Genomic DNA, 24,498 nt, shown 5'->3' with positions numbered 1-24,498 from the left:
AAATTACACATGTCATGAGACACAAAGAGTGACTTGAACATACATATATGACTTGAACATATAACCAGACCTTGAATGATTCTGACGTGGAAAACAGTTCAGTTTAGCAAGAAAATGAGAGATCATATTTTTCAGCTTCCCATTTAGCTGCACTTAGCCATTTTAATGTCCAAGTGCCCCAATGCTAACCTGACTCTCTTAGACGGATGCAGTTCCACCGAACTCCACATGGCTCCACACAGGTCTGCGAAAAAAAAAATGTATCTGTCCAGAGTCAGGTTAGCCCAATGCATAAACCAATAAGATCTTGTGGCCACTTCCACTCATTATGTCATGCTGCCCATAATGTCCACATCAGACTTTGACCATTTCAATCCTGGGACTGCCCTGTAGTGTTCAGAAGAACTTCATCATTTAACCACACAATGATAGTATTAAAATCTTTAGTTTGCATTCAAATCCAACTCAAAATGTCAAAATGGAGTTTTGCAAATATCATTCCCCACTACCTTTATTTCCTTAAATGGGCCTAATCATGTATTTTGAGAAAAAGAAAACACAAAAAAAACATTCTCCCATACTCATTGTGGGCATGTGCAATATCATACTTCCCGTCATCTGGTCTTGTTATAGTACATATACACAAAAGCCCCATGTTTGCTAACAAATAAAGCAAAAACTTTATGTAAAACACAGAAACAAAAATTTAGTATGCCAACAGGGATAATTACATTGCAAAACCATTGTATGCAACCAGAGGGAGCTACTGGTGTACAAAGGTATAGTCACAGTAAGTGACTATGCCTCTTGAAGGGGGCATATGAAAATACATTATTTTAGCCCTTAAACACATTTTATTGTGTATTTGGTCTCTTTAGGAGTGCAGAAAATTTGAATGTAGTCTCTCCAGGTGCTGCATACAAATCTTTAAGTTCTTTTTGGGTGATATTTTTCAAGCCGTTCAGTTTTCTCTGTAATTATGTTCTTTGAATCATCACATCACAGCATTTGCTATGGAACTGCTATTCAAGGTCATGGAGGTCAGTCTTACCAATTTCGTTAATCCATCATTATTATTTGTCAAAGAAATTTTGTAGTCCAAGCCGAAGGTTGCCGAAAAAGTCAAGTTTGGAGAAGTCAAAACGTTTTGTTGTTTTTTGCACGGTTCCCCGGCATACTAAAAATTGGCCGAATGGGATGGAGCGGAACGCTCTGCGACCTGGATGTGTTGCTCTTAGATGCACACCGGAGCAGGGGTGAGAAGGGGGAATGTAGGGGTAAATTTACAAGGAATTCAGACCAATCCATTGCAGTTCTACTTTATATATACCACGTCTGAATTATTTTAATGTCAAAAAGAAGAACTGAAAACCATGTGTCCCCTTTAAGTAAAAAGTAAATTTTGTTTGTTGTGTACAGACAGTTATTCTGAGGTTACAGCTTAAGATAACATGATCAGACTAAACACTTTTGTATTTTTGAAAATAAATAAAATGAAAGAATAATCAATGGGCACCATGCCTTGCAGTCTGGGTTCAAATAGTGGGATCTGTTTATAACATATTGGAAAACTCTTTATGTTTGCAAGACAGTTTTCCAGTAAAATACAGTTGTCACTATCATGTTAGAAGCAACAGTAAATAAGTGAACAACATCAGGACTAAAATATATCAGTTGTGATACAACTACTGAGTATTGTGATGATATCGAACATGACTAACCCTAATTATTTTCTCTGTTTTCTTCCATCACAATGTTCCCACCGCCACTTGTAAGCCATAGCATCTCACCAACTAAATATAGATCAAGTGTGAGCGCCAAGATAGCCAAGGGCAGTAAAAGTCTAACAGGGCAAATATATTATTGTTATGCCAAATATTCATGCTTGACACTTAAATATAATATCTTATTGAAAGTCACATCCATGCAGTCCTTTGATTGTAATGTTAAAAGAACGGATATTGTGATGACCATAGTATAGATATACTATGCAGCTCTGGGAAAAATTGTGCAGTGTGACTGCTGATTCTTCTTATCTTTTGCCAACCGATTAGTGCTTCTACTACAGTCACAGAGAACTTGAAGACCTTGTTTTGAACTGCAGCAACAACTCAAGCGGTCTGTTATCTTCCATCATGCAGTGACAGGAACACTCTCATTTTGCGCTTGAGGGACTGGAGTTTCCATTTGACTCAACACGAAATTAAGTAAAGGGCATTTACATTGTTTTTAACTAGTCTGGATTACCTTTGATTAGCTCTACTTCAAAATCTACAAAACTTAAACCAGTAAAATCCTTTGAAAACAGTACATGTTCTCTGACAGCTTTTATTCCGTTTGCAAAAACAAAACTTTTTTTTTCAGTGTATAACAAACCAACATAGCTTCAGCCTTTTTGTATCTTCATGCTAAACTCAGTCTAAAGTTATCCACATGGTAAATGACAAACTAAAGTTGTTTTCTCTCAAAAAAAATCTATGAATTTTAAACAAACCCTAACTGATGAACAATATTTCAGATCATATTTAACCATTTCCGACTTTAAGACTTGGACTGTCAAAAATAAACTTTTCATATCCCAAAACATTTGAATCTTGTTTGCTTTGCCCTGATGTTTAGTTAATGTAGAAAACGAGCAAAGAAAAACTCTTTTTAACAATTTTTTTCAAGTAATTTAGAAAACCCTGTTCAAAGTAAAACACATTTGCGCTAAAGTAACATTTTAATATATATATATATATATATATATATATATATATATATATATATATATATATATATATATATATACTATATGTTGCTTACAGTCTATGTTGTTAAATTATCAACATGTAGGTATCTCTATCATACCTGGTAATACTGCAATACTTTATTGCTGCTAGTTTCTAAACAGGTTAAACAAAACATTGTTTGAGCCTGCATGAGTTACACAGTAATAACTGTTTAAATTCTAAGAAGACAGTACTTTTCCTTGTCTACTCAAACTAGTTGACAGCAGTAAATACCAGATAATATGACAGCTTACCATGTAATACATTAGTAAATGGTGGGTATTTCAGGGACGGTTGAACAGTAATTAAATTACCCACACAAAATAAATAGTTTTTGTTACACACTAATATAACGTAACCTATGATGCAATTACTGGGTAACTACATGGTATTTAGTGGACTGTAAGAGAATGGTTACTAACATGTACTAATGGTAAAACAGGTGCTTTTCTTTGCTTACTGTTTTCTACAGAAGCAAAGGGCTATATTTGAACTGCAGACCTGCCTCAGCTTTTTATTTGCTTTTTATTTATTTTTTTCTCATAGCTGTTGCAACATCCTCCGGTTGTTGAACTCAGTGAATAAACTCCCACACACCCTGTGCCAGTCAAAACAGCCGTGCTCTAACCGGTAAGAACTGTGAAAGTCCTATGTAATTATTTTACAACCAGGTTAAATTTGACTTTTGTTTTGGGCAGAAAACCATAAAGGTTTTATGCTGATTTAGAAGATGCCTTGTTACTGATGTTTATATGCAGAACATGACATGCTGTCTTTCTCATTTTACAGAAGCATGAAGCTGTTCATTTTGACAACCCTGTTTGGGCTCGGACTCCCGCAGCACAACCCCCACTTTAAGCATGGAAGGACAACAATTGTGCACCTGTTTGAGTGGCGTTGGTCCGACATCGCTGCAGAGTGTGAGCGCTTCCTGGCTCCAAAAGGGTTTGGTGGTGTTCAGGTTAGTTGAGTTGAAGAGTTGTGCTTATCATGGTCTGTTTTTTGAGAACAAACACAATCCTCTTATTCTCACTTCATATTAGGTCAAATACCATTGTATACATTTCTTATCATTGTAGATGTAATATAATGTGTATAATTACCTGTGAAACTCTACACAATGAAGGAACAGTAAAAATTCAGCGGAAACTCATCTTGCAAATGGTGCTTTGTTTCTAACTGTATCAGAAGTAATGCTTGGCTGTCCAAATTTAACATACATTTGGGCTGTTTGCAGTTTGTCTTTGCTCGTGTACAAACAGATGGACAGTGTAAAATTATGCATTTAGAAAGAAGAAGAAAACAGTATTTTCCAGAACCACCAGTGTCACTGACATGTTGAATAATCACAGTTGCTGTGAAAACTGCCTTTAAGCAAACAATCATTTTCTACAAAAACTGTCCATCCTCCTAAACTCCTTTGCCTTGAGTTTTATGTTTGTTTGTTTTGTTGCTGTTTTTTTGCTAGGTAAGCAATTAATAAATATATTTTCATGACCAAGGAAAATTGCTGGGAAATATTTCAGCTTTTTACAATGATGATTTTACTAACCTTTCCAGGTTGTATAATCACTTACAATTAATCATGAAGCAATCAAACTATTTTGGTTATTCAGTTCCCTGGTGTAAATCAATGTTTCCCCAGCGGTTTTACTTTCCATCCCTTACATTTTTAATAAGACTTTCAGCCCTTATTATAGAACATTTGCATTGAGACATGATGAATATCTTCCTGATATATCACTCAGATTTCTCCTCCAAATGAACACATTGTTCTTGATAACCCGTGGCGACCATGGTGGCAAAGATACCAACCTATTAGCTACAACTTGTGCTCCAGATCCGGCAGTGAGAAAGAATTTATAGACATGGTCACCAGATGCAACAATGTGGGGGTAAGGAACGTTACAGCTGTAATTTAGGAAAATAAGTCATTCTCAGCACCTTGTCTTCTTATAAACCATAAGTTATTAGCAAAGCTCTTTGTTCCATTTTTTTCTTCATTGTTACTGAAATCTTACCATTAAATGTTTTTGCCATTTTGGAATTGATTAAAGAGCTATAAGCAGTCTAAGTGAATATTAAGCAGACTAAGCTTAATATTCAAAGAAATTTATGAAACTAACAGTGATTAAAAAAACTTTGTTTTATATCGTTAAAAGGTTAATATTTATGTGGATGCCGTCATCAACCACATGTGTGGAAGCAGTGGTGGAGAGGGAAATCACTCCTCATGTGGAAGCTGGTTCAGTGCCAGCAAAAAGGACTTCCCAAGTGTTCCCTACTCTGCTTGGGACTTCAATGTCAACAAATGCAGAACTACCACTGGTAATATTGAAAACTATGGAGATATTGCTCAGGTAAAACTTTCCTAGTAATGTTCAACAATTTAAAAAAGAAAATTCCTAAAGGATCCAAGGACCATTATAAACCCAGCTCAGCTGCCACACTGACCCAACTGCTTGAACATTGTCCTTAAAAATCCAAAATGCCTGTAAAAAACCTATATTTATACAACAAAGTTGACAAATTCTGTATTGGCTTGTTAGTTAATTAGATAATTTGAGTGATGGTACGATAATATGAGCATTTTCTGTTTTAGGTGCGGGACTGTAGTCTGGTCAGTCTTTTGGATCTTGCCTTGGAAAAAGATTATGTCAGAGCCAAAGTGGCAGAGTTCATGAACAAGCTTATCGATTTAGGTGTAGCTGGATTCAGAGTGGATGCTTGCAAGCACATGTGGCCGGGTGACCTGCAAAATGTTTATGGTCGTCTTCACAACCTCAACTCAACCTGGTTTCCCAATCACTCACGACCCTTTATCTTTCAGGAGGTAACATGCATTTATTGGAATACTTTTTTTCTGGAATGTGGAGATTTCTAAAATGTCTAATAACGTTTTATAGTATATTACATATTGAGAAACAGTGTTGTGTAACGTAGTTGCCTCCTTACAGATTTTGGTTTTTGTGTCACTCTCAAATGCTTTAGATCAATAAACTTCTAATAACATCAGACAAAGATCCATATTTCTATTCTCTGTATTCCACATATCAAGTCGTGGAGGGAAAGCCAGACATCCCTCCTCCCAGAGCAATCCCCTGCTAGTTCTTAGGAATCCCAAGCCATTACAAGGCTGGAACAGCAAAGTAGTTCCTCTAGTGAATTCTGGGTCTGACCCTGGGGTCTACACTAAGAGGGGTGTGTGCAGAGGACCTCATCTTTATGCGACGCTTGAACCATCTTGACCGGTTCTTTTTAATACAGAGGAGCAGGGCCTCTACTCCACGTTCCCCCAAGTAGTTGAGCTCCTCACCTTAGCTAAGTCCAGCTACTCTCTAAAAAAAACTGCTTCAAGCTGCATAATCTCTTTAAGGTGCATCTCTTTCTTTTGGTCCTGATCCATGTCTTGTGACAACAGGAGATAATCTGAACAAAGATGGACTACTCAATCAAGAGTTGTTTTTTTTAGGATTCTTTCATCACAACAACAAAAAAAGCAACACTTGCATTATAGTAGAATAGGCCCCAATCAGCCCATTTATATCCCACTCCATCTTACCATCTCTCAAGGACAAAACAAAGACACCTGAATGCTGCGTGAGACAAAGAGAGACCTCCCCAACCATGAGGGAAAAGGCTCAACTGTAGGCATGGCAAGATTCACCGATGCGTGTCGGAACATCTGAACGACCTGTTGGATACGGTTGCATCGATTTGCAAACGTCTGCATCGGTAAAAAACGCACATAAACTCGAGATGCATCGTATCAAAACTACCTGCATCGATACAAACCAATTATTATCTTCTATTATTATAACTTTTTAGAAACGTGTCTTTGAGTTTTAGTTGCGTTTCTTTCCATCCCTGTTGCCTGCCTACTGCGTGCATGCTAGTCTCTCTGCCACTCAAGTCTCGCCCCAAGCCTCGCGCGAGTAGGAGGGTCTAAACTTGCTTTCGAAGAGGACAGAGGCGGCAAGCTAGAAACCACGTTAGCATGGAGGAAAACGAAACAGAGATAATACATTCGGTTACGCGCTTTAGGTCAACGGTATGGAAAGACTTTGGCTTCTACAAACGAGATGGAGAGTTGGACAAGACAATGGCCATATGTAAACACTGCAGAACAGAGGTACAATATACAGGCAGCACAACAAATATGTTGCAACATCTGAAGCGGCACCACAGTACAGTAGTCCAATCCCCGGAGACGTCAGCTAGCAGTGCTACTGCAACAACTTCACGTGAGCCACGAATACCTCATTTTTTTCAAGCGCCACTTGCAAGCAATTCTGCCCGGGCGAATTCTATCACGGACGCCTTATCTTTCTTCCTCTGCAAAGGCATCCAACCGTACAACATTACAGCAAACGAGGGATTCAAATACCTGCTTGAAGTGTTAGAGCCAAGGTATAGCATACCAGACAGAAGGGTGTTTTCGGACCGAATAGTTCCTGCGCTTTACGAGAAAGTGAAAGTGGATGTTCTCAGCTCAATGGGTCGTGCACAGAGGGTGTCAATAATGGTTGATGGTTGGACCTCCTGTGCCACTGATTCTTACATTACTGTTACGGCACACTACGTGAACGAAGAGTGGGACATGCAGTCTCACGTCCTGCAAACACGAGTGTTTAATGAGTCTCACACTGGGGTCAACTTGGCTGCGTTGCTGCAAGATGTACTTCGCGAGTGGAACCTCGGAGAAAAAAAACCTGCCTTGGTGACAGACAACGCAAGAAACATGCTAGTGGCAGGGGCTGGCGCAGAGATAACACCCCATGTCCGATGCGTAGCCCACACATTAAACTTAAAAGGCACTGAAGGTGGACAGGGTGTCCGAATTGTTGGTGAAGGTGAGGAAGGTTGTTACATACTTCCATAAAAGCCCACAAGCAGCTGAGGTTTTGAGGGAAATTCAGTCCCAGCTACGCCTACCCAACCACAAACTTATTCACGATGTCTGTACAAGATGGAACAGCTCTGTGGACATGCTGGAGAGATTCTGGGAGCAACATCCTGCTCTGTTGAACGCTATGCTGTCGAGAAGGATCAGGAGGGGAGAGGGCCTGTTAGCAGTGAATGAGGACGACATGACTCTGATCCAGGAAATCATCAAGCTGATGTCCCCTGTCAAAGTGGCCACCACACTTTTGAGTGAAGAAAAAAGCCCAACCATCTCAATGATCGCCCCAATACAAGCCAAACTCCACAAACACTTCTCCGAAGACAACACTGACCTGCCAATCATTGCAGATATGAAGCAGCGCTTCAGACAAGATTTTTTTGATCGTTACTTGGATCTCCAAGAACTCCTCTACAATGCATCGGGCCTTGATCCCAGATTCAAAGACCTGGCTTTCCTTGATGTGGACTCCAGAGACCTCATCTTCATGAAAATAACATCTGAGGTGGTGAAGATGAACGAGCAGGTAATTTATTGACTTTTTTTTCCTTTTACTTTAGGCCTATAGAATGTGACCACCTCCCTCACTGTCTCTGTCACTCACACACACACACACACACACACACACACACACACACACACACACACACACACACACACACACACACAATAGATCTCTACATTTTTATGTTCAATTTGTCTGTATAATATGTACAGTGTTATGTTTGATTTGGAGTCTGGTCAAATGCTATTATATTCTGTGCTAAGACTTGTTATTTACATTTTGACAACAAAATACTCTTTTTGATTTGGATTGTCAGGCAGGAGACAGTGCTGCACTGTATGAAGGAGAGGCAGATGAGGGAGGCAGCGACGGAAGCCCCAGCAGGGAACGGAGAGGTGTGTGTTGACTGTGTATGAGTAATTGACTGTTCATTAACAGAGACAAAAAAAACGTATTTATTGGTCCATGGGCATGGCGATAATCTTTTAAATACAGCACAACAGATGTTGACTCGTATGTTATCATTGTTAAACAGTGTGTAGTCTTGTGTTGTGTTGACTGCTCATATTGTTCAATATACTAATAGTCTTGTACATGTCTTCCTTAGATGATGATGCCTCGCCCTCTCCTAAAAAGAAGACTGCCATGGACCAGCTGTTTGGAGAGTTCATCACCACAAGAACGCAATTGAAGACCATGAGGGAGAAAGCTAAGGATGAAATTTTAAAATACAGAGAGAGAGATTCCTTAGAACTAGGCGGTGATGTGTTGCAGTGGTGGAAAGGGCAGGTGGACCTGCCACTCCTTTCAGCTTTAGCTAAGGATTACTTGTCCATTCCAGCAACTAGTGTGAGCTCTGAGCGTGTCTTTAGCAGTGCAGGGAATATTGTCACTGCCCAACGTAGTCTCCTGCACCCTGACCATGTTGATCAATTGATCTTTCTTAAAAAGAATTTGAAAAAGACCCATCTGGGTTAAATGTTGGGATTCACTTGTCTTAATTTCCATATGGGGAACTGTTACTCCCTTGTTATGATCATTTGTTCAGAATGATTAATAATTTTACAGAGGCACAGAGGTAATGAGTATACCCCTTTTGAAACGTAACATTTTGAACTATATTTCAATAAGTAGACATGTTATTTTCAAAATGTGCACTGAGTAAATGGAAAATTACATTTCAGTTAGATTATTAACCTTAGTTTGCTCTTCAGATATTGTATGCACATTTTGGACATACCATTTTTACCTATGCACATTTTGGAAATTACTTGTGTGCCTATTAGAATATTGTTCAAAATGTTGCTTTTCAAATGGGGTGTACTTGTCAATGGTGTGCATTGTATATTTGGGGGAAAATGCGATGTGTCCCTGTGTTAAGTTTTTCTTTTAGTTTTTATAATAGATGGAATATCCTGGCCTGCACCTTTTGTATAAGGGCATTTTATTTGTTTTACCTCATGTATAAACTTCAAGCACTTTTTTAAAGGCTTAACTGGAAAATGTGCCTTTGTGCCTTTGCTTTAATTGTTGGACAACATGCACTACAGAGAAATCTTATTTTTGTTTGAAGTTTACACTTATAAAGTTTCAGAGAGACAATCACTCTCTAAGTTGCACTTCCTTTGTTTCAAAATAAAAGGCACAGTTAGCTTGCGTGCCATAACTTGAACTATGTAGTCCATGGTGTACTTTTCTTCTGCATTGCATCGCATCGTATTGTATCGTATCGCACTGTATCGCACTGTATCGCAGCATTTTAAATTTAGATCGTTCTGTATCGCACCGGATCGCAAGAGGTTGGAGAATCGTATCGAATCTTATCACTAGAAATTCCATGAATCGTGAATGTATCGAATCGTTGGCTGTGTATCGAGATGTGTATCGTATCGCCTTGGTGGTGAAGATTCCCATCCCTACTCAACTGTTTTTATTTTTAGAACATTGAACTATATTACTAAAGCAATTTGGATCTTGTCTTTGCTACTCTTCACTCTGCAAATCGCTCCAGTGTGCACCCGTAGAGGCCACCTGAATTAGATCATTTGCAAAAAAACTATGAGACTGAGAACTAAGGTCAGCCGTGGGAAAGTCCAACATGGAATGGGAATAGGCACAACTTTGTGCTGAGAATGGGACCACAGCTCTTCCCTAGTTAAAGTGTAACTCAACCCGATCCAACGGTATAACCAGACACATTTTGAAGAATGGCTCCCAAGTGTCCGGCTCCAAGAGAGATTGCTCATTGCTGAGGCGGTCAGGACAAAGTAATGTGACCTATTGAAACATTTGTGATCTGGGGGATATCTGATGGTTTTGCCATGGATTCGTGGAAAAACTAAACCAGGTCACTTAAAGATGTAAAAAAATGCACAGTAACATTAAAGTAGCACCTTTAGGCCCAGTTTATACAGCTTGTATGCAAAACAAAGTGAGCTTTGGGGTGAGTTATGCTTTAAAGGATCAATAAGCAATATTTCACCACTAGGCTTAAATAATGTTTGTAGACCAAAACAAGATGTGTGACAAGCCACACCCCTTTCTACCTTCATTCCAGCTCCAACCCAGTCCGTCCTTTCCCTTTGTCACACGCCGCCTTCTATGCACATATTTGTAACGGATAAAAGCTCGGCAAAAAAACTTCACCTTTCACAGGAACATTTCAAGTGAAGAAGTAACTCATAACTTTTTAATGCTGTTCGCAAGAGAACATTTTGGTTTGCTGGGAGTGCACTCCGCCAACACTGCGCTGGTCTGATGGTGGCCTTTTAGGGAAGGGAGGGGCTAAGTCCTAAGTGGCAGCTGTTCACATGCATGTACATGCCAGGCTGGCCCGGCTATGTAAACAAGAGAATGGAGAACAACACAGAGAGATGCAATATGATTTCATACCAGAGGCCATCTGAAATACTACATGTAGTTCCTCACATCACTATTTTTTAGTTCTTTCTATCTAAAATAATGAAACTTCGCTTATTGCTCCGTTAAGCACCAGAAAGACCTTGAGAGCATCCCATACTCCCCCAGCGCAAGGACCTTGTGGGAATATGGGGATGGTCACACAGTAAGAAGAAGAGATCTTAACCTTTATTCGTGAGAAATTAATCATGATCCAGAAGAACAGAGATACCTAAGGCTAAGATGTGCTTTCTTCATCTCAGGAGACTACTTTGAAAAGAGTCTGTAAAGAATGGTTCAAGCAGCTGACATGAATGCCATCTGTGCCTTCCGTTTTGGTGGTTCTCTGCACATGCCCTCTGGCCTACGAATGCTTTGGGATACAGCACAACAAGCTATATACTGACACTGACAATGGTCTTCCTCCTGGACCTGCTATCTGTGCAACTCACCCTTAGAAAGGCAAAAGACAATGGATGGATAATCAAAGTATCAGTTGTTCAACTTGAAACATACACATGCAGAGGACATAAAAAGAGCAGCATATAAAATGAGCAACAACGTTGTGCTGGCAGGAAAGCTGAGTGAACCTCATCTTCAAAGAACATAATTAACAAAACCCCACAATACTCTACACCACCGTGGAAAAACTACAAAAAACAACCATGGTAGTATAAACGGTTCTAAGAAATGAAGATTCATTGTAGCACATTGGAAACACGCTTTGGGACATATGGCAGTCACTGACTCAGTTTCATAAGATGTTAAAACAGAAGGCAGCCTGATTGCGTAAATGCAAACACAAGTACTGCCACTGATTGCCGAAATAAATTACAAGAACCACAACCCCCATTTACACCCCATGACTATTACCAAGATAAAGTAGGTGCAAATAGTGACACATAGCATACTATTGAGTTGGAGGAAAACATCCAGACTTAAATACTGCTGTCAGAAAAAAAGAGACTTTTATGGAAGTTTTACTTTACAATGTGACTAATTAAGTTTTACCAATATTATTTATTAGAACAGGTGGCTGAGTACTAACCAGCCTGTCACCCAAGCCATGAGAAATTGTGAGCAAAAACAAATGACAGGGAAAATCCAAAAAGCAGATGGACACATGAAAACAGTTATGGGATGGCAAGCACTAAAAAAAAAAATGAACTGAAATGTAAAAGCATGAAATTTATGTCTCCCTCAACATTAATAACACCAAGATGCTGTGAAAGATGTATCTCAGAGTTTTGTGCTTGTTTTAGCAAAATAAGCGAAAACATATTTTTGCCTAAGTGAAAAACTAAATATGTATTTGTTTTATTCCTGACTTTGTACCAATAGACTGAACCATTTCTGGTTTAAATGTCACAGAATATATTTTTCCCCCTTTGGCTTTAGGTTATTGATTTGGGAGGTGAGGTCATCTCTTCTAGAGAGTACGTCCATCTGGGCAGAGTGACTGAGTTCAAATATGGTGCGAAACTTGGAAAAGTCTTTAGAAAATGCCAAGAGGAGAAACTGTGTTACACAAGGTAGGTTTATTTTGTCCAGTGGGTCAAATTAAAAATATAAAGTGTGCACTTTATAAGAAAATGTCTTGCTTCTCAAAATACACCAATCCAAAGGCCCCTGTTAAGCCAATCAGATGTGATGAAGGAGATGGAAGTAGCCATGCAAATGAGCCGCTGCTGCTGAGCCGGCAGAATAAAATGTACTCGTTTTGCTTTAAAGGTCCCATGATACCACTGTGTAACCCGTTTTGTGTAGTTGATATTGCTGCATGTGTAAATTCTCCAAAGAACTTCATTTAAAAAAGATAACATCAGCTTGTTGTTTTGTCAGGCCAAATGTCCCCTCCTCAGTAAAAGGATTTGGTTGCAGTAATGATATGCGTGGGAAGGCTGTATGTTGGATACTGTGTTCTGATTGGAGAATTTGAAATACGTATAAAGACAACCCGTTTTAATCTGACCGTTTTTGAGCAAAGCAAAAAGGCTGACCGCCCCTGAGAAGGTCCTTTGTTATTTAGTTTTTAACATTCACACGACCTCATCAGTGCACGACAGATCGTATTATATTTGTTGTCATGGCCCCTTTAAAGACAACGTTAGCAGTAAAGAAAGTAAATGTTCATTTATGTATGACCTACAAGGATTGAAAACAACAAATCACATATTTAGCTCCACTTTTTATGTTGTTGTTTTTCATGTCACCTGTCTTGACCTTTCAAGCATACTATATAAAGAAGCTTCTTGTCTATATGTGCCATGGCAGTTGTTCTTTAAAAATAATCTAAAGATGAAATCCTAATTTTTGTGAATGACTGTATTAAAACAGGATTGCATGCAGGATGAAGTAGATAGGCTACATTGCTAGAATGGGAACCTCTGTGTGTAAGAACATTATTTGTGTATCGTTGCATGGGTGGTTGTATTTATATGGGTATATGAGTGTTAGTGAATTGAAACATGTAGAAGTAAGTCTGTTTGTGTTCAGTTGGTGTATGTGTGCAAATTTGTCACCTGAAAATGCAAAGTTGTTGGAATTGTGGGAATAGTGGAAATGTAGATATTAATACCGGCCTGCTCCTGCGTATCTCTGAAGACCAGTCTTACCCCGGTTTAAGATTTGGCAGTACAGGAAAAACATTTGATCACTGGTAAACATTCAAATATGCATATTTAAATTATTAGGAATTCTCAACGGAGACAAAAGTTACATTAGCATTGTTACCTACGTGCTTCTCCCAGGCATTGCAGGGTTTTTTTTATCTAAGTTTCGCAAAGACATCCTTTTAATAAACTGACTGCCCCTACAGTCTCTCCAGGAGGTGTTGGTGTCAAATTTGGGGCTATCTGTTCAAACAAAGAGGCTGTTCTTCTCGGTTAGGGGTCATGCCAAATGACCTCTCCCAATCATAAATTGTCTCCCAACACATCCTGCAAGCTACATGTTTATTATGCCCTCAAAGGGGAGACACAGTCAAAAACCATACATTCCCCAGTTCTTCCATACTAATACCTGATTAATATAACAACTAAGATATTTATTTTCCTCAACAAAAGCTTGAAACACTCAACACCTGAGAGCAGAAAAGGCAGGTAGACACGTCTTGAGAAGGCTGCAGCAGCCCAAGGCAGAAAGACACAAGGCACCACCTCAGAGCAGCACTACACACTACACAGTGGTAGGTTTTCAGTGAAGCACAGGAGCAGCAGTCCAAGGGCCAGTGAAGCAAAGAGAGAGACATAGGGCAATGCAACCCCCAAACCCAGCATTGAAGCCACCTAGAGTTGCGTAGGCTAAGCCCGGAACCTAGCCCCCATGATGAGCTGGTGCCTGCACAAACCCCGGCAGCAAGACCAATCAGTATGAAGCAAGAGGGACCTCCAAAATGCAGGGCAGGCACCAGCCGGAAGTCAGAAGGACCAAAGGGAGAGGGGCACATTACCATACTATCTAACTTTTTGTTCTCTCTGTGATTTTTTTCTTCAGTTACACCTGGTCTGGTGTTCAGTTAGCTGTGACATCATCCAGGGGAGGCGGATCTTCTGCTATTATCATATACCATAGAAAGGATTCCTGGATCAATGTGTGCTTTTGTGCTTTTTGTGTCTCTGCTCTGTTTTCCCTAACTCCCAGTAGGTCGAGGCAGATGACCGTTCACACTGAGCGTAGTTCTGCTGGAGGTTTTTCCTTCCTGTTAAATGGGAGTTTTCCTCTCCACTGTCGCTTCATGCATGCTCAGTATGAGGGATTGCTGCAAAGCCATGGAATTGAATTTGGAAAGTGCCTTGAGATGACATGTGTTGTGAATTAGTGCTATATAAATAAAATTGAATTGAATTGAATAATGTTGCTGCCAAATCTGTAGGAGTAAACCATAATTAATATCCTTCAAATAAAAACATTTTATTGCAGTAGCATGATGTCACACTTAAACATTTGCTGCCATTTCTTCAAAAACATTTTTTTCACATTTACCTTCTTCCACACTGAGTATGGTATTATCAACTGGTTTTTGATTTTGTGTCCAGGACATGGGGAGAAGGATGGGGGTTCATGTCTGATGGCAATGCTGTTGTGTTTGTTGATAACCATGACAACCAGAGAGGTCATGGTGCTGGTGGTTCATCCATCATCACATTCTGGGACCCCAGACTCTACAAGATGGCAGTCGGCTACATGCTTGCTCACCCTTATGGAGTGGCCAGGGTCATGTCTAGCTACCGCTGGAACCGGAATTTTGTGAATGGAAAAGTAATGTCTGTCAACCTTAGGATATATCAAATATTTTCAAGATGAGTCTGTGTTATACCTTTTTTTTCCAAAAACTATAGGATCAGAGTGACTGGTTGGGCCCTCCAAGCAACATTAATGGATCCACTAAGGCTGTTCCCGTTAATCCTGACCAGACTTGTGGAGACGGATGGGTGTGTGAGCACAGATGGCGTCAGATCACGTGAGTTTTTAAAAGAAAGCCGCTAAAACAGGAGATCAAATTCTGCTTACTTATACAGATCATATGACAGAATTTTCCCATAGTGAATAACTGAAAATGTGTTTTTTGAAGGAATATGGCCATTTTCCGTAATGTGGTCAACGGACAGCCTCACACCAACTGGTGGGATAACCAGAGCAACCAGGTTGCCTTTGGACGTGGTAACCGTGGTTTTATTGTCTTTAACAATGATGGCTGGTAAGGACTGAAATTCCTCTTCTACACTCTTCACCAGACCAGTGTTAAAGGGGGAAAAAAAAGGATCAGGAGTGGATCCATAACATTATTGTTTATTCTTGAAACAACTTCTACAACTAGAACTTTTAAGCATTGTAACATGAAAATGCCTTTTCCTGAAAGCATTTATACTGCATTCAGGTAGTAACGTCTGCAAAAGGAATATTCACTAAGTCTTGACTCTATATTCTGTTACAGTTCATGGATTTACTTTTCACTAGGTCGAAAGCTCTGTTTTAAAATCCTTCTTATTGGTCCTATGTACTCTGATTTTCTGACTCATCAGGTTTTCAGTTTGAATTAGTTATAAACCATAACCATCAAAATGAACACTTGTAATATATCGATCTATACTTCTCTGAGTTACTGAAATAAAATAACTTTTTGATCATAATCTGATTCATGACACACTTGCATTTTGCAAGGGGGAAAGAGGGGCAGACAGAACAGTACAACATTCTTGAAATACATCTTAAATATTACATCAAGGTTGCTTCAATATCACCCTGTGTTTGCCTTTAGGGACCTTGATGTGACCCTGAACACTGGTATGCCTGGTGGCACGTACTGTGATGTTATTTCTGGTCAGAAGGACGGCAACAGGTGCACTGGGAAGCAGATTCTCGTCAGAAATGATGGGAACGCCCTCTTCAAGATCAGCTACACAGATGAAGACCCCTTTGTTGCTATTCATGCTGAATCCAAGCTTTGAGACATAATAACAAGCTATAATCATGATTTTATGTTTACCGACCAATCAATTGTGGCAATAACCAGCAGAGTGGCACAAATGCAATTGTTACGCAATTATATTTGTGGCACTCTAAATGCAAATGTAAATTATCAATAAAAATGTTGGAACAAAAAAGAACTGTCCCCATCTCACTGAAAGCCCAAAGTCAACCACATTCACGCTGATAGGATCCTATGAAGTCTGTTTGATATTTTTGTTCTCCAAATTGTATTTTTTTGTTCTGAAAACTTGCTTTGTGAGCAAATTTCATAAAACACTTATTTTTGAGTTTAAGTTTAAAATTATTAAGTTTACAAGCTCAAATGAATTAGGAGTAAACCAAATTTAATTATTTTAATTATGTGTATAGCTCTTTGAACTCTGAGTTTGTTTTAAATTAAAAGTTTCATTAAGGTTTAATATGAGAAAACAAACTGTTCTTTTTATCAAACTAAGTAATCATCAAATATGCACATGAAACTTAAACTACATTTCACTGGTACCAATTGGTATCAATACTATAGTATAGTGATAGGTTTTACCCAAGGTTTTCCCAGTTGTGCGAAACATATTACATCTTAAATAGTCAAATATTTTGTCATTTCCAGTGCAGATATACATGTTTGTAAAAATTGTATAAATTGTTGCAGCATGATAGGGTCCTGATTGGATATTGGCAGTACTACTGTGATAGAACTGCTGGTTAATTGCTTGAGCTATCACAAGAACGGATTAATTGGCTGGCGTGCAGCAGTAAATGTGATTGAGAACACCTGAGTTGGACCTTCATCCCTATATGAAGGTCTGGGTGCTTTGCAGCAAGGGAGGCTCATCCAAAAAAAAGACTGAAAAGCAAATACCATTGGACGTGTATTGTTGTAGTGCTGTTGTCAGCTGGTTCTCCTGTGTTGAGCCATGCATTTGTGGACAGGTTTGTTTCTATAGAGGTCTGGACATTCCTGGCAACACTGAGCTGCATACACCATGCTGCTCAGTTTGTGTTTGGGGATTTTGTCTTGCGGGTGAACCAGCCTCTGACAGAGTTTGGTTCAGTTTAAAATTCATCGGGATGTTGTATTTGAAAAAAAAAATAAAAATCTGTGTTTCTTGGATCTTGTGGCAACGTAGGGGCTCTTCCTGGATTTGTTTTAGTTGTCTGTTTTCTGGATATCCAGTTTGGATATCTACAGGTTTGAAGAGCTTTTCTTCAATTTGGTTCTGTTCTGCAGGGTTATATTTTTAGTTTGGCTGATTTGAAAATTTTAACTCTTAACATTTACATTCAACATTGACACACATTCCCATTGATAAGACTGATTATCTTACTTCATACACTTGAGTGTTATTTTTTTTTCTTTCAATTCATATACAGTATGTAAATCATACCTTTGTGTCCTTTCCCATTTTATGTTATAACCAATGAGCCAGGTTGGGACAGTACTAAGAGATCAACAAGGTCATAATTTACTTTTTTAAAAGGTTTTACAAATTTGTTGCAACTCAGCTTTATTTGAAAGATATTTGGCAAATTTAATCCAGTCTAAAGGGGGCCTAAGGCAAAGACAAAAACATCATACTTTCATCTAGTTTATATGGGAATGACCATTCCAGACCTTTTCCTGCTTATTCAGATGCAGTTATATAGGCCTATGTCAAACAGATATATTTTCTTTAGAAAGTTAAAGCTGTTGGTGTGTTTCATGTGCCTCAGAACTCGAAACAAACAAGTCACAGATTACTGCACATCACCTCTTTTTCCCTCTTGCCGTACAGTAGGGGAAAACATGGACTCTTGCACAAAAGCCATTATTAAATGTAAAAATGCACAATACCTCTGTCTCAGAATGCATTTTCAAGACCCGTTTCAAAGCAAAATCTTTTTTAAGCCATGCTGAACTGTTCCAGTGAACATGAAAGGTTAAACAACAATAGATTGAGAATTCTGACCACCAAAGACAAATGGATCGCACCATGTGTTATAAACAATGAACAAGCAAAAATATTCCAACAGTCTATTTGCATTGCCTGGTCTGACATTGAAGTTAAATTACACTTATCACTTATCAATTACACTTATCACAGTGTTCACCACATGTGAACAACCTTTTTATTCAATAATGTTGTAATCTCAGTTGTTTAAAATTACTTACATAAACAAAACCTCACAATGCTTCCCGATAAGCAGTTCCATGAAAAAGTCCCTTTCATATTCATCATGTTTAGATTTCCACTCTACCTGGAATCTGGAGCTATATTTGTCTTCTGAGAAACAGAAACTGATAAAAATTGCATCTGGTAATTCCCGCAGCTTAGGCTGATACTTGTCAGCTTTTTATAGGTCAAACAAGATACGGAAAATATATAAGTACTTGCTGTTTGGTAAAATCTGTGTGTGTCCAGCTCTTTCAAGAGAAAAATGAAGCTGATCATCCTGGCAGCTTTGGTAGGGCTATGCCTCGCCCAGCACAACCCCCACATGAAGCATGGAAGGACCACCATTGTCCACTTGTTTGAGTGGCGTTGGGTTGACATTGCTGATGAATGTGAGCGCTTCCTGGGTCCCAAAGGATTTGGGGGTGTTCAGGTATGCATTGGTGAACAAAGGTGTGTTGCATAATTTATCTCTAAGAAAGTATATTATTTTATTTTCATGCTTAAAGGGTTAGCTCGTTTTTTTTTAAGTGAGGTTCTGGAAAATTTATCGGTGATAGTTCCTATACTTGTAGTACAATGATATCATTGTCCCTGTGACCTTTTTGGAAATTAAAGAAAACCTCGGGGAAGAACTAACAACATGTACACCAACCATTTTAGCAATTTAAAATAACTCAAATTGCTGTTTGTTGATATCAGCTGTCTACAATTTTACAAGACGGTTAAGTTTGCTGCTGTTTTTGCTTAACCAAGCAATGTTTGTTTTGATGTAAAATTACATTGGTTAAAACTGCTGCTGTTGTTAGTCCTCAAGATCTGCTGTTACTTGTCAGTCTTCTCTAGCTCTGCCAAGAATAGAAGAAGTTGTTACAATTTGTGTCATGCTATTAGTTTTGCAGCACAAAAGATACCATTAACGATGGTATCTTTATGTCCTTTCTAGGTCTTGTAGTTGTTTAAACAATATCTCAGTAAACTGGCAGTTAGCTGATCTACCAACTCTGCAGATGAGCAAGGGTTTATTTTCTTTTACAAGCTCACAGGGATATGACATGTTTCTAATAGAGGTTGGAGACTATTACAGATAACTTCACACAGCCTGGATTTAACAAATAAAAACTAACACTTTAATAAACAATTTGCTGCATGCTGATGATACACCATACAGTTTTCTAATGGACTGCGACAAAAGAGGGAGTCAAAGGAAGGCAATTGATGTTGTCGAGTTTTAACTAAAGCAGTTTCATTTCATTTGCTCAGATCTCTCCACCAGCAGAGCATATTGTAATCGACAATCCCTGGAGACCTTGGTACCAGAGATACCAGCAAGTTAGTTACAAACTGTGCTCCAGATCTGGAACTGAAGAGCAACTGAGAGACATGATCGCCAGATGCAACAATGTTGGGGTAAAGAACACCACAGCAGGGATTTAGTGAAAAAACCAATGACACTATTGTATTTCCCAGTACTGTCTTCATCTAAAGACCTACATGAAGCAACAACTATCTACCAAAAGCTCTTCATCATCATCAGTATCATATGACTTTTAATACTGCAGAATAGGCAGAACCATATTTAAGAATTAAACCATTATACATGCTAGATATGTAAAACAATAACAATGCACATGTATTGAAAACAGGTCAACATCTATGTGGATACCATCATCAACCACATGGCTGCAACTGGTGGTGGAGAGGGAAACCACTCTTCATGTGGGAGCTGGTTCAGCACCATCACAAGGGACTTCCCCAGCGTCCCCTATTCTGCCTGGGATTTCAATGGTCACAAATGCAAGACTGCCAGCGGAGGAATTGAGAACTATGGCGATGCATATCAGGTACGCAATGGCACTGATTAGGACTGTCACATTGGTGAAAATGTTGACAGAATCCCATGTATTAAATCTCAGCTCGGTTTTAATTCTATTCAATTTCAGAATAAGTATCAAACACATAAATGTTGTTAACTTTTGCAGGTGCGTGACTGTAATCTGGTCGGACTTCTTGACCTTGCTCTTGAGAAAGAGTATGTTAGGGCCAAGGTGGCAGGGTACATGAACGCGCTTGTTGACATGGGTGTGGCTGGATTCAGGATGGATGCCAGCAAGCACATGTGGCCTGGGGACATGGAAAATGTTTTCAAACGTCTACACAACCTCAACACCCAATGGTTCTCTGCTAACAGTAGACCCTTCATCTACCAGGAGGTAAAGTTCACACCAGGTTTTTTTTGTCCTTGAAATTTTACCTTTTCAAAGAACTGTCCCAAGTAGGACTCCATAACGTCTTGCAATTTTATCACAATGTCATTATATCTAATATGCATGTCACAAAGAACCACCTTGACTCCAATAAAATAATTAACTTTATTTTCCCAATAGCTGGACTGATTTATTATTTGAGGTTGATGTACTATGAACCCAGGGCAGAAACACTTTTTACTTCTTTATTTATCACAGATAACATTGTTATCACAGTATTCATAAATATTTAATATTGCATGTTTACCTAATAAATTGCATCCCTAGTTACATTAATAGATAAACAGGAGCAGCTTCCATTCATAATAGTTGTTAAATCTGCTATGTGTAAAACTAATTGTTTGCTTAATTTCTGTTGCAACAACACATTTTAAACTTTTAAAGTTTTTAGCTTATTGTTGATTTGATGCCATGTTTGAGTGACTGTTCTTCAAGAGAGTTTTTTGCTGTTGTATCCAGTGTAGACAAGCAGCATTATTTACACTCAAACACTAACTTGCATTTACAATGCATGGTTCATTTTTCATATGTTTCAAAAACTAATATTTTACTTGAGATGGGCAGATTGAACAAATACGGGGGAGTCGTGGCCTAGTGGTTAGAGCAGCGCGCTTGCACTCAGAGAAGGATACAAGTACCCGGTTTGATCCCCACTGCCGGCACTCTGGGTCCCTGAGCAAGACCCTTAACCCCAGATTGCTCCCCGTGCGCCGCACAGTGGCAGTCTACTGGTCCCCAAGGGTGATGGGTTAAAAGCAGAGAACACATTTTGTTGCTTGTACTTGTGACAGTGCAATGACAATAGAGTTGAATTATATTATATTCTATTCTAAATACTACTCAGCCTAAAAAGAAAGTTCCAAAAAAAAAAAAATATATGTCTATGCAAGCATTCAATCACATTAGCAATTGTTGGTCACATGTTCTCAAGTCATGACTGATAACACAAACACAGATTTCAGCAAGGTTGTGGGAAAAGAGCAGGCACAGGTGCTCTGGTACTTGTTTTGGCTATAATGTCCAGAATACACCTTTAAGGAAAGTATTCAGTTTGGACATTTGTTTTTTTTTTTTCCAAGGCCTGCTCTGTTAACCTCATATTTAAAATTAATTTATATATTATATTTAAAAATATCAATATGACAGCTCTTTGTAATACCATGTGACTTTATGAACTTTCAACCATTGTTATCATAAACAAGTGTTATCTCCTATGTTACGTAGCTTTGCTAGCCACCATCCAAAACTCTGGTTGCCTTTTTTTTTTTTGTGGACCACCTGTTTTTGCTCCAACAAAACAGCTCCTACCACACCCCTACCAGTCGCTCTCACTCATACATAAACAGATTCAAGTGCAAATATGCGCATGCCCCTTGTTATTTTTTCCCCAATATGTCCCTTCAGACGTATCTGCACAGCCCTGGTCAGGTAATAAAGGGGACCAGGAGAGAAGACAAGTGAAACAAAAGAGAGTGAAAAAGAATAATTGTTCTCTCTGCAAATCTATTTTTTTGTTAATACTAAAATAAAACTGTTTACTGTGTTTATTGCTATGTGATTCTAATCAAGGCTTTTATTGCGTTGGTCTAGGTTATTGATTTGGGAGGTGAAGCCATCTCATATAAGGAGTACATTCATCTGGGAAGAGTAACAGAGTTCAAATATGGAGCCAAACTGGGATATGTTTTCAGAAAATGGAATGGAGAAAAGCTGAGTTACACCAGGTATGTATCTCACATAAACATGTTCTATTTTTTATCTACCTTAATAAAAATTGTATTATTTATTATTGTGTCCAGGAACTGGGGAGAAGGCTGGGGTTTCATGCTTAGTGGCGATGCTGTTGTCTTTGTTGACAACCACGACAATCAGAGAGGCGACGGTGCTGGTGGTGCATCCATTCTTACCTTCTGGGAATCAAGATTGTACAAGATGGCTACTGGTTTTATGCTTGCCCACCCTTATGGACAGGCCAGAGTCATGTCTAGTTACCGCTGGGACCGTAACATCGTCAACGGACATGTATATTCTACCTTCACAGACCATTAATGTGTTGTAGTACATACTAATTTGCAGTTTGTAAACTCCTTTACCGTGATTGCAGGACAAAAATTACTGGCAGGGTCCTCCTAACTTCGGCGACGGAACAACCAAGCCTGTAATTGTCAATCCTGACCAGACGTGTGGAAATGGATGGATATGTGAGCACAGATGGCGTCAGATCACGTGAGCTCTTTAAGAAAGCTCCTGCTCAAAAATAAAATTGACATTACCTCATAACTAAAACAATTACGATTATTACTTTTTACATTTATCATCAAGGAATATGGTGCATTTCCGTAATGTGGTCAATGGACAACCACTTTCTAACTGGTGGGACAACCAGAGCAACCAGGTTGCCTTTGGACGTGGTAATCGTGGTTTCATCGTCTTTAATAATGATGATTGGTAAGAACTTAACATTGCTTTAGCATGTGTAAGACAGGATGCATACATATAAACCTTTTTTAATTTGCTTACTGAATATTTGACTGTGACTCTAATCGTATCATAATTATTTATTGTGTCCGTATGGCTGCTTTAAATCCACCTTTCGTTCACCTTCAGGAACCTGGACTTGACCCTGTACACGGGTTTGCCAGCTGGAACCTACTGTGATGTCATTTCCGGCCAGAAGGAAGGAAACAGCTGCACCGGGAAGCAGATCCATGTTGGTGTAGATACTCGTGCCCACTTCAAGATTAGCAACACAGAGGAGGATCCTTTTATTGCCATTCATGTTGACTCTAAGTTGTAAACACACCCTGCATACATTGAAATAAATTAATCTGAACGCATGGATGTCATGGATTTTTTTTTGCATTTTAATTTAAAAACAAAACTGAGGTATTGTTGTTTAAGCCCAGGTGATGTTTTTAAAGTCCATGCTGATCTGGGTTCTTTATTTGACTATTTGACTCGGACAGCAACAAATCTGGGTGTGAGACTGGACATTGATCTTAAACGTGATGCACAGATTAAATCTGTGATCAAGTCCAGCTTCCATCAACTGAGACCATTGGCTAAAGTTAAACCTGTTCTTTCACAGCATCATCTTGAGATTTTAATTAACCCTTTTATCTGTTTGACTCAATTAGATTACTGACAGACAATTCTACCAACTAAAAAAAAGGATAGATAATCAAAATTACAAGAAAATCAAAATCAACACATGCATATTCACCCCTTTTAACTGATACAAAGAAGCGAGAACATATTACTTCTGTTTTGGTATTTCTACCTTGGCTTTCATGTTCGTTTCTAAAATTATTAATTTTTTTTAAGTGTTTACATAGTCTTGCCCCTCGGTATTTATCTGAGCTGACCTGACCCAAATGCATGCTCTCTCATGCTCGCTCAGGTCGGCAGATCAGCTACTGTTGGTTGTCCTGACTTCAAAGAGCAAGATGAGAGGTCAGCGAGCGTTTTCAGTCGGTGCCGCCAAACTGTGGAGTAAGCTGCCACTGGCAAATCAGGCAGTCTGACCCACTCG

General features: G+C 38.9%; 3 protein-coding genes and 1 long non-coding RNA gene across 4 annotated transcripts in view; 3 read left to right on the top strand and 1 right to left on the bottom strand.

Annotated features, from left to right (window-relative positions):
- The first annotated feature begins 3,306 nt into the window (after positions 1-3,306).
- Positions 3,307-16,683, top strand: LOC105931012 (pancreatic alpha-amylase). The gene is made up of 10 exons (XM_012869489.3): positions 3,307-3,401; positions 3,561-3,732; positions 4,520-4,666; positions 4,934-5,131; positions 5,374-5,604; positions 12,476-12,609; positions 15,115-15,337; positions 15,418-15,539; positions 15,651-15,776; positions 16,338-16,683. The coding sequence occupies exons 2-10, from the start codon at positions 3,565-3,567 to the stop codon at positions 16,525-16,527; spliced, it is 1,539 nt and encodes a 512-aa protein (XP_012724943.2). The 5' UTR covers positions 3,307-3,401; positions 3,561-3,564; the 3' UTR covers positions 16,528-16,683.
- LOC118563474 (zinc finger BED domain-containing protein 1-like) lies at positions 7,176-9,909 on the top strand. Its single transcript, XM_036138457.1, has 3 exons — positions 7,176-8,200; positions 8,496-8,574; positions 8,787-9,909. Exons 1-3 carry the CDS (start codon positions 7,760-7,762, stop codon positions 9,155-9,157), a joined length of 891 nt encoding a protein of 296 aa, XP_035994350.1. The 5' UTR covers positions 7,176-7,759; the 3' UTR covers positions 9,158-9,909.
- A 2,281-nt stretch (positions 16,684-18,964) lies between the features above and the next one.
- On the top strand, positions 18,965-23,803 carry LOC105931013 (pancreatic alpha-amylase). The gene is made up of 9 exons (XM_012869490.3): positions 18,965-19,132; positions 19,963-20,109; positions 20,346-20,543; positions 20,682-20,912; positions 22,557-22,690; positions 22,766-22,988; positions 23,071-23,192; positions 23,289-23,414; positions 23,574-23,803. Exons 1-9 carry the CDS (start codon positions 18,965-18,967, stop codon positions 23,761-23,763), a joined length of 1,539 nt encoding a protein of 512 aa, XP_012724944.2. The 3' UTR covers positions 23,764-23,803.
- LOC110368946 overlaps positions 19,492-24,498 on the bottom strand; it is a 69,296-nt gene continuing 64,289 nt past the window's right edge. The window contains exon 3 of the long non-coding RNA XR_002428558.2: positions 19,492-19,547. This is a non-coding gene — a long non-coding RNA (uncharacterized LOC110368946). The remainder of the gene's footprint in view (positions 19,548-24,498) is intronic.

Source organism: Fundulus heteroclitus, chromosome 6, assembly GCF_011125445.2.
Source record: "Fundulus heteroclitus isolate FHET01 chromosome 6, MU-UCD_Fhet_4.1, whole genome shotgun sequence".
NCBI classification, from domain to species: domain Eukaryota; kingdom Metazoa; phylum Chordata; class Actinopteri; order Cyprinodontiformes; family Fundulidae; genus Fundulus; species Fundulus heteroclitus.
Note: the sequence above shows the minus strand (reverse complement) of the source record. Positions and strands in the feature narration are given on the sequence as shown.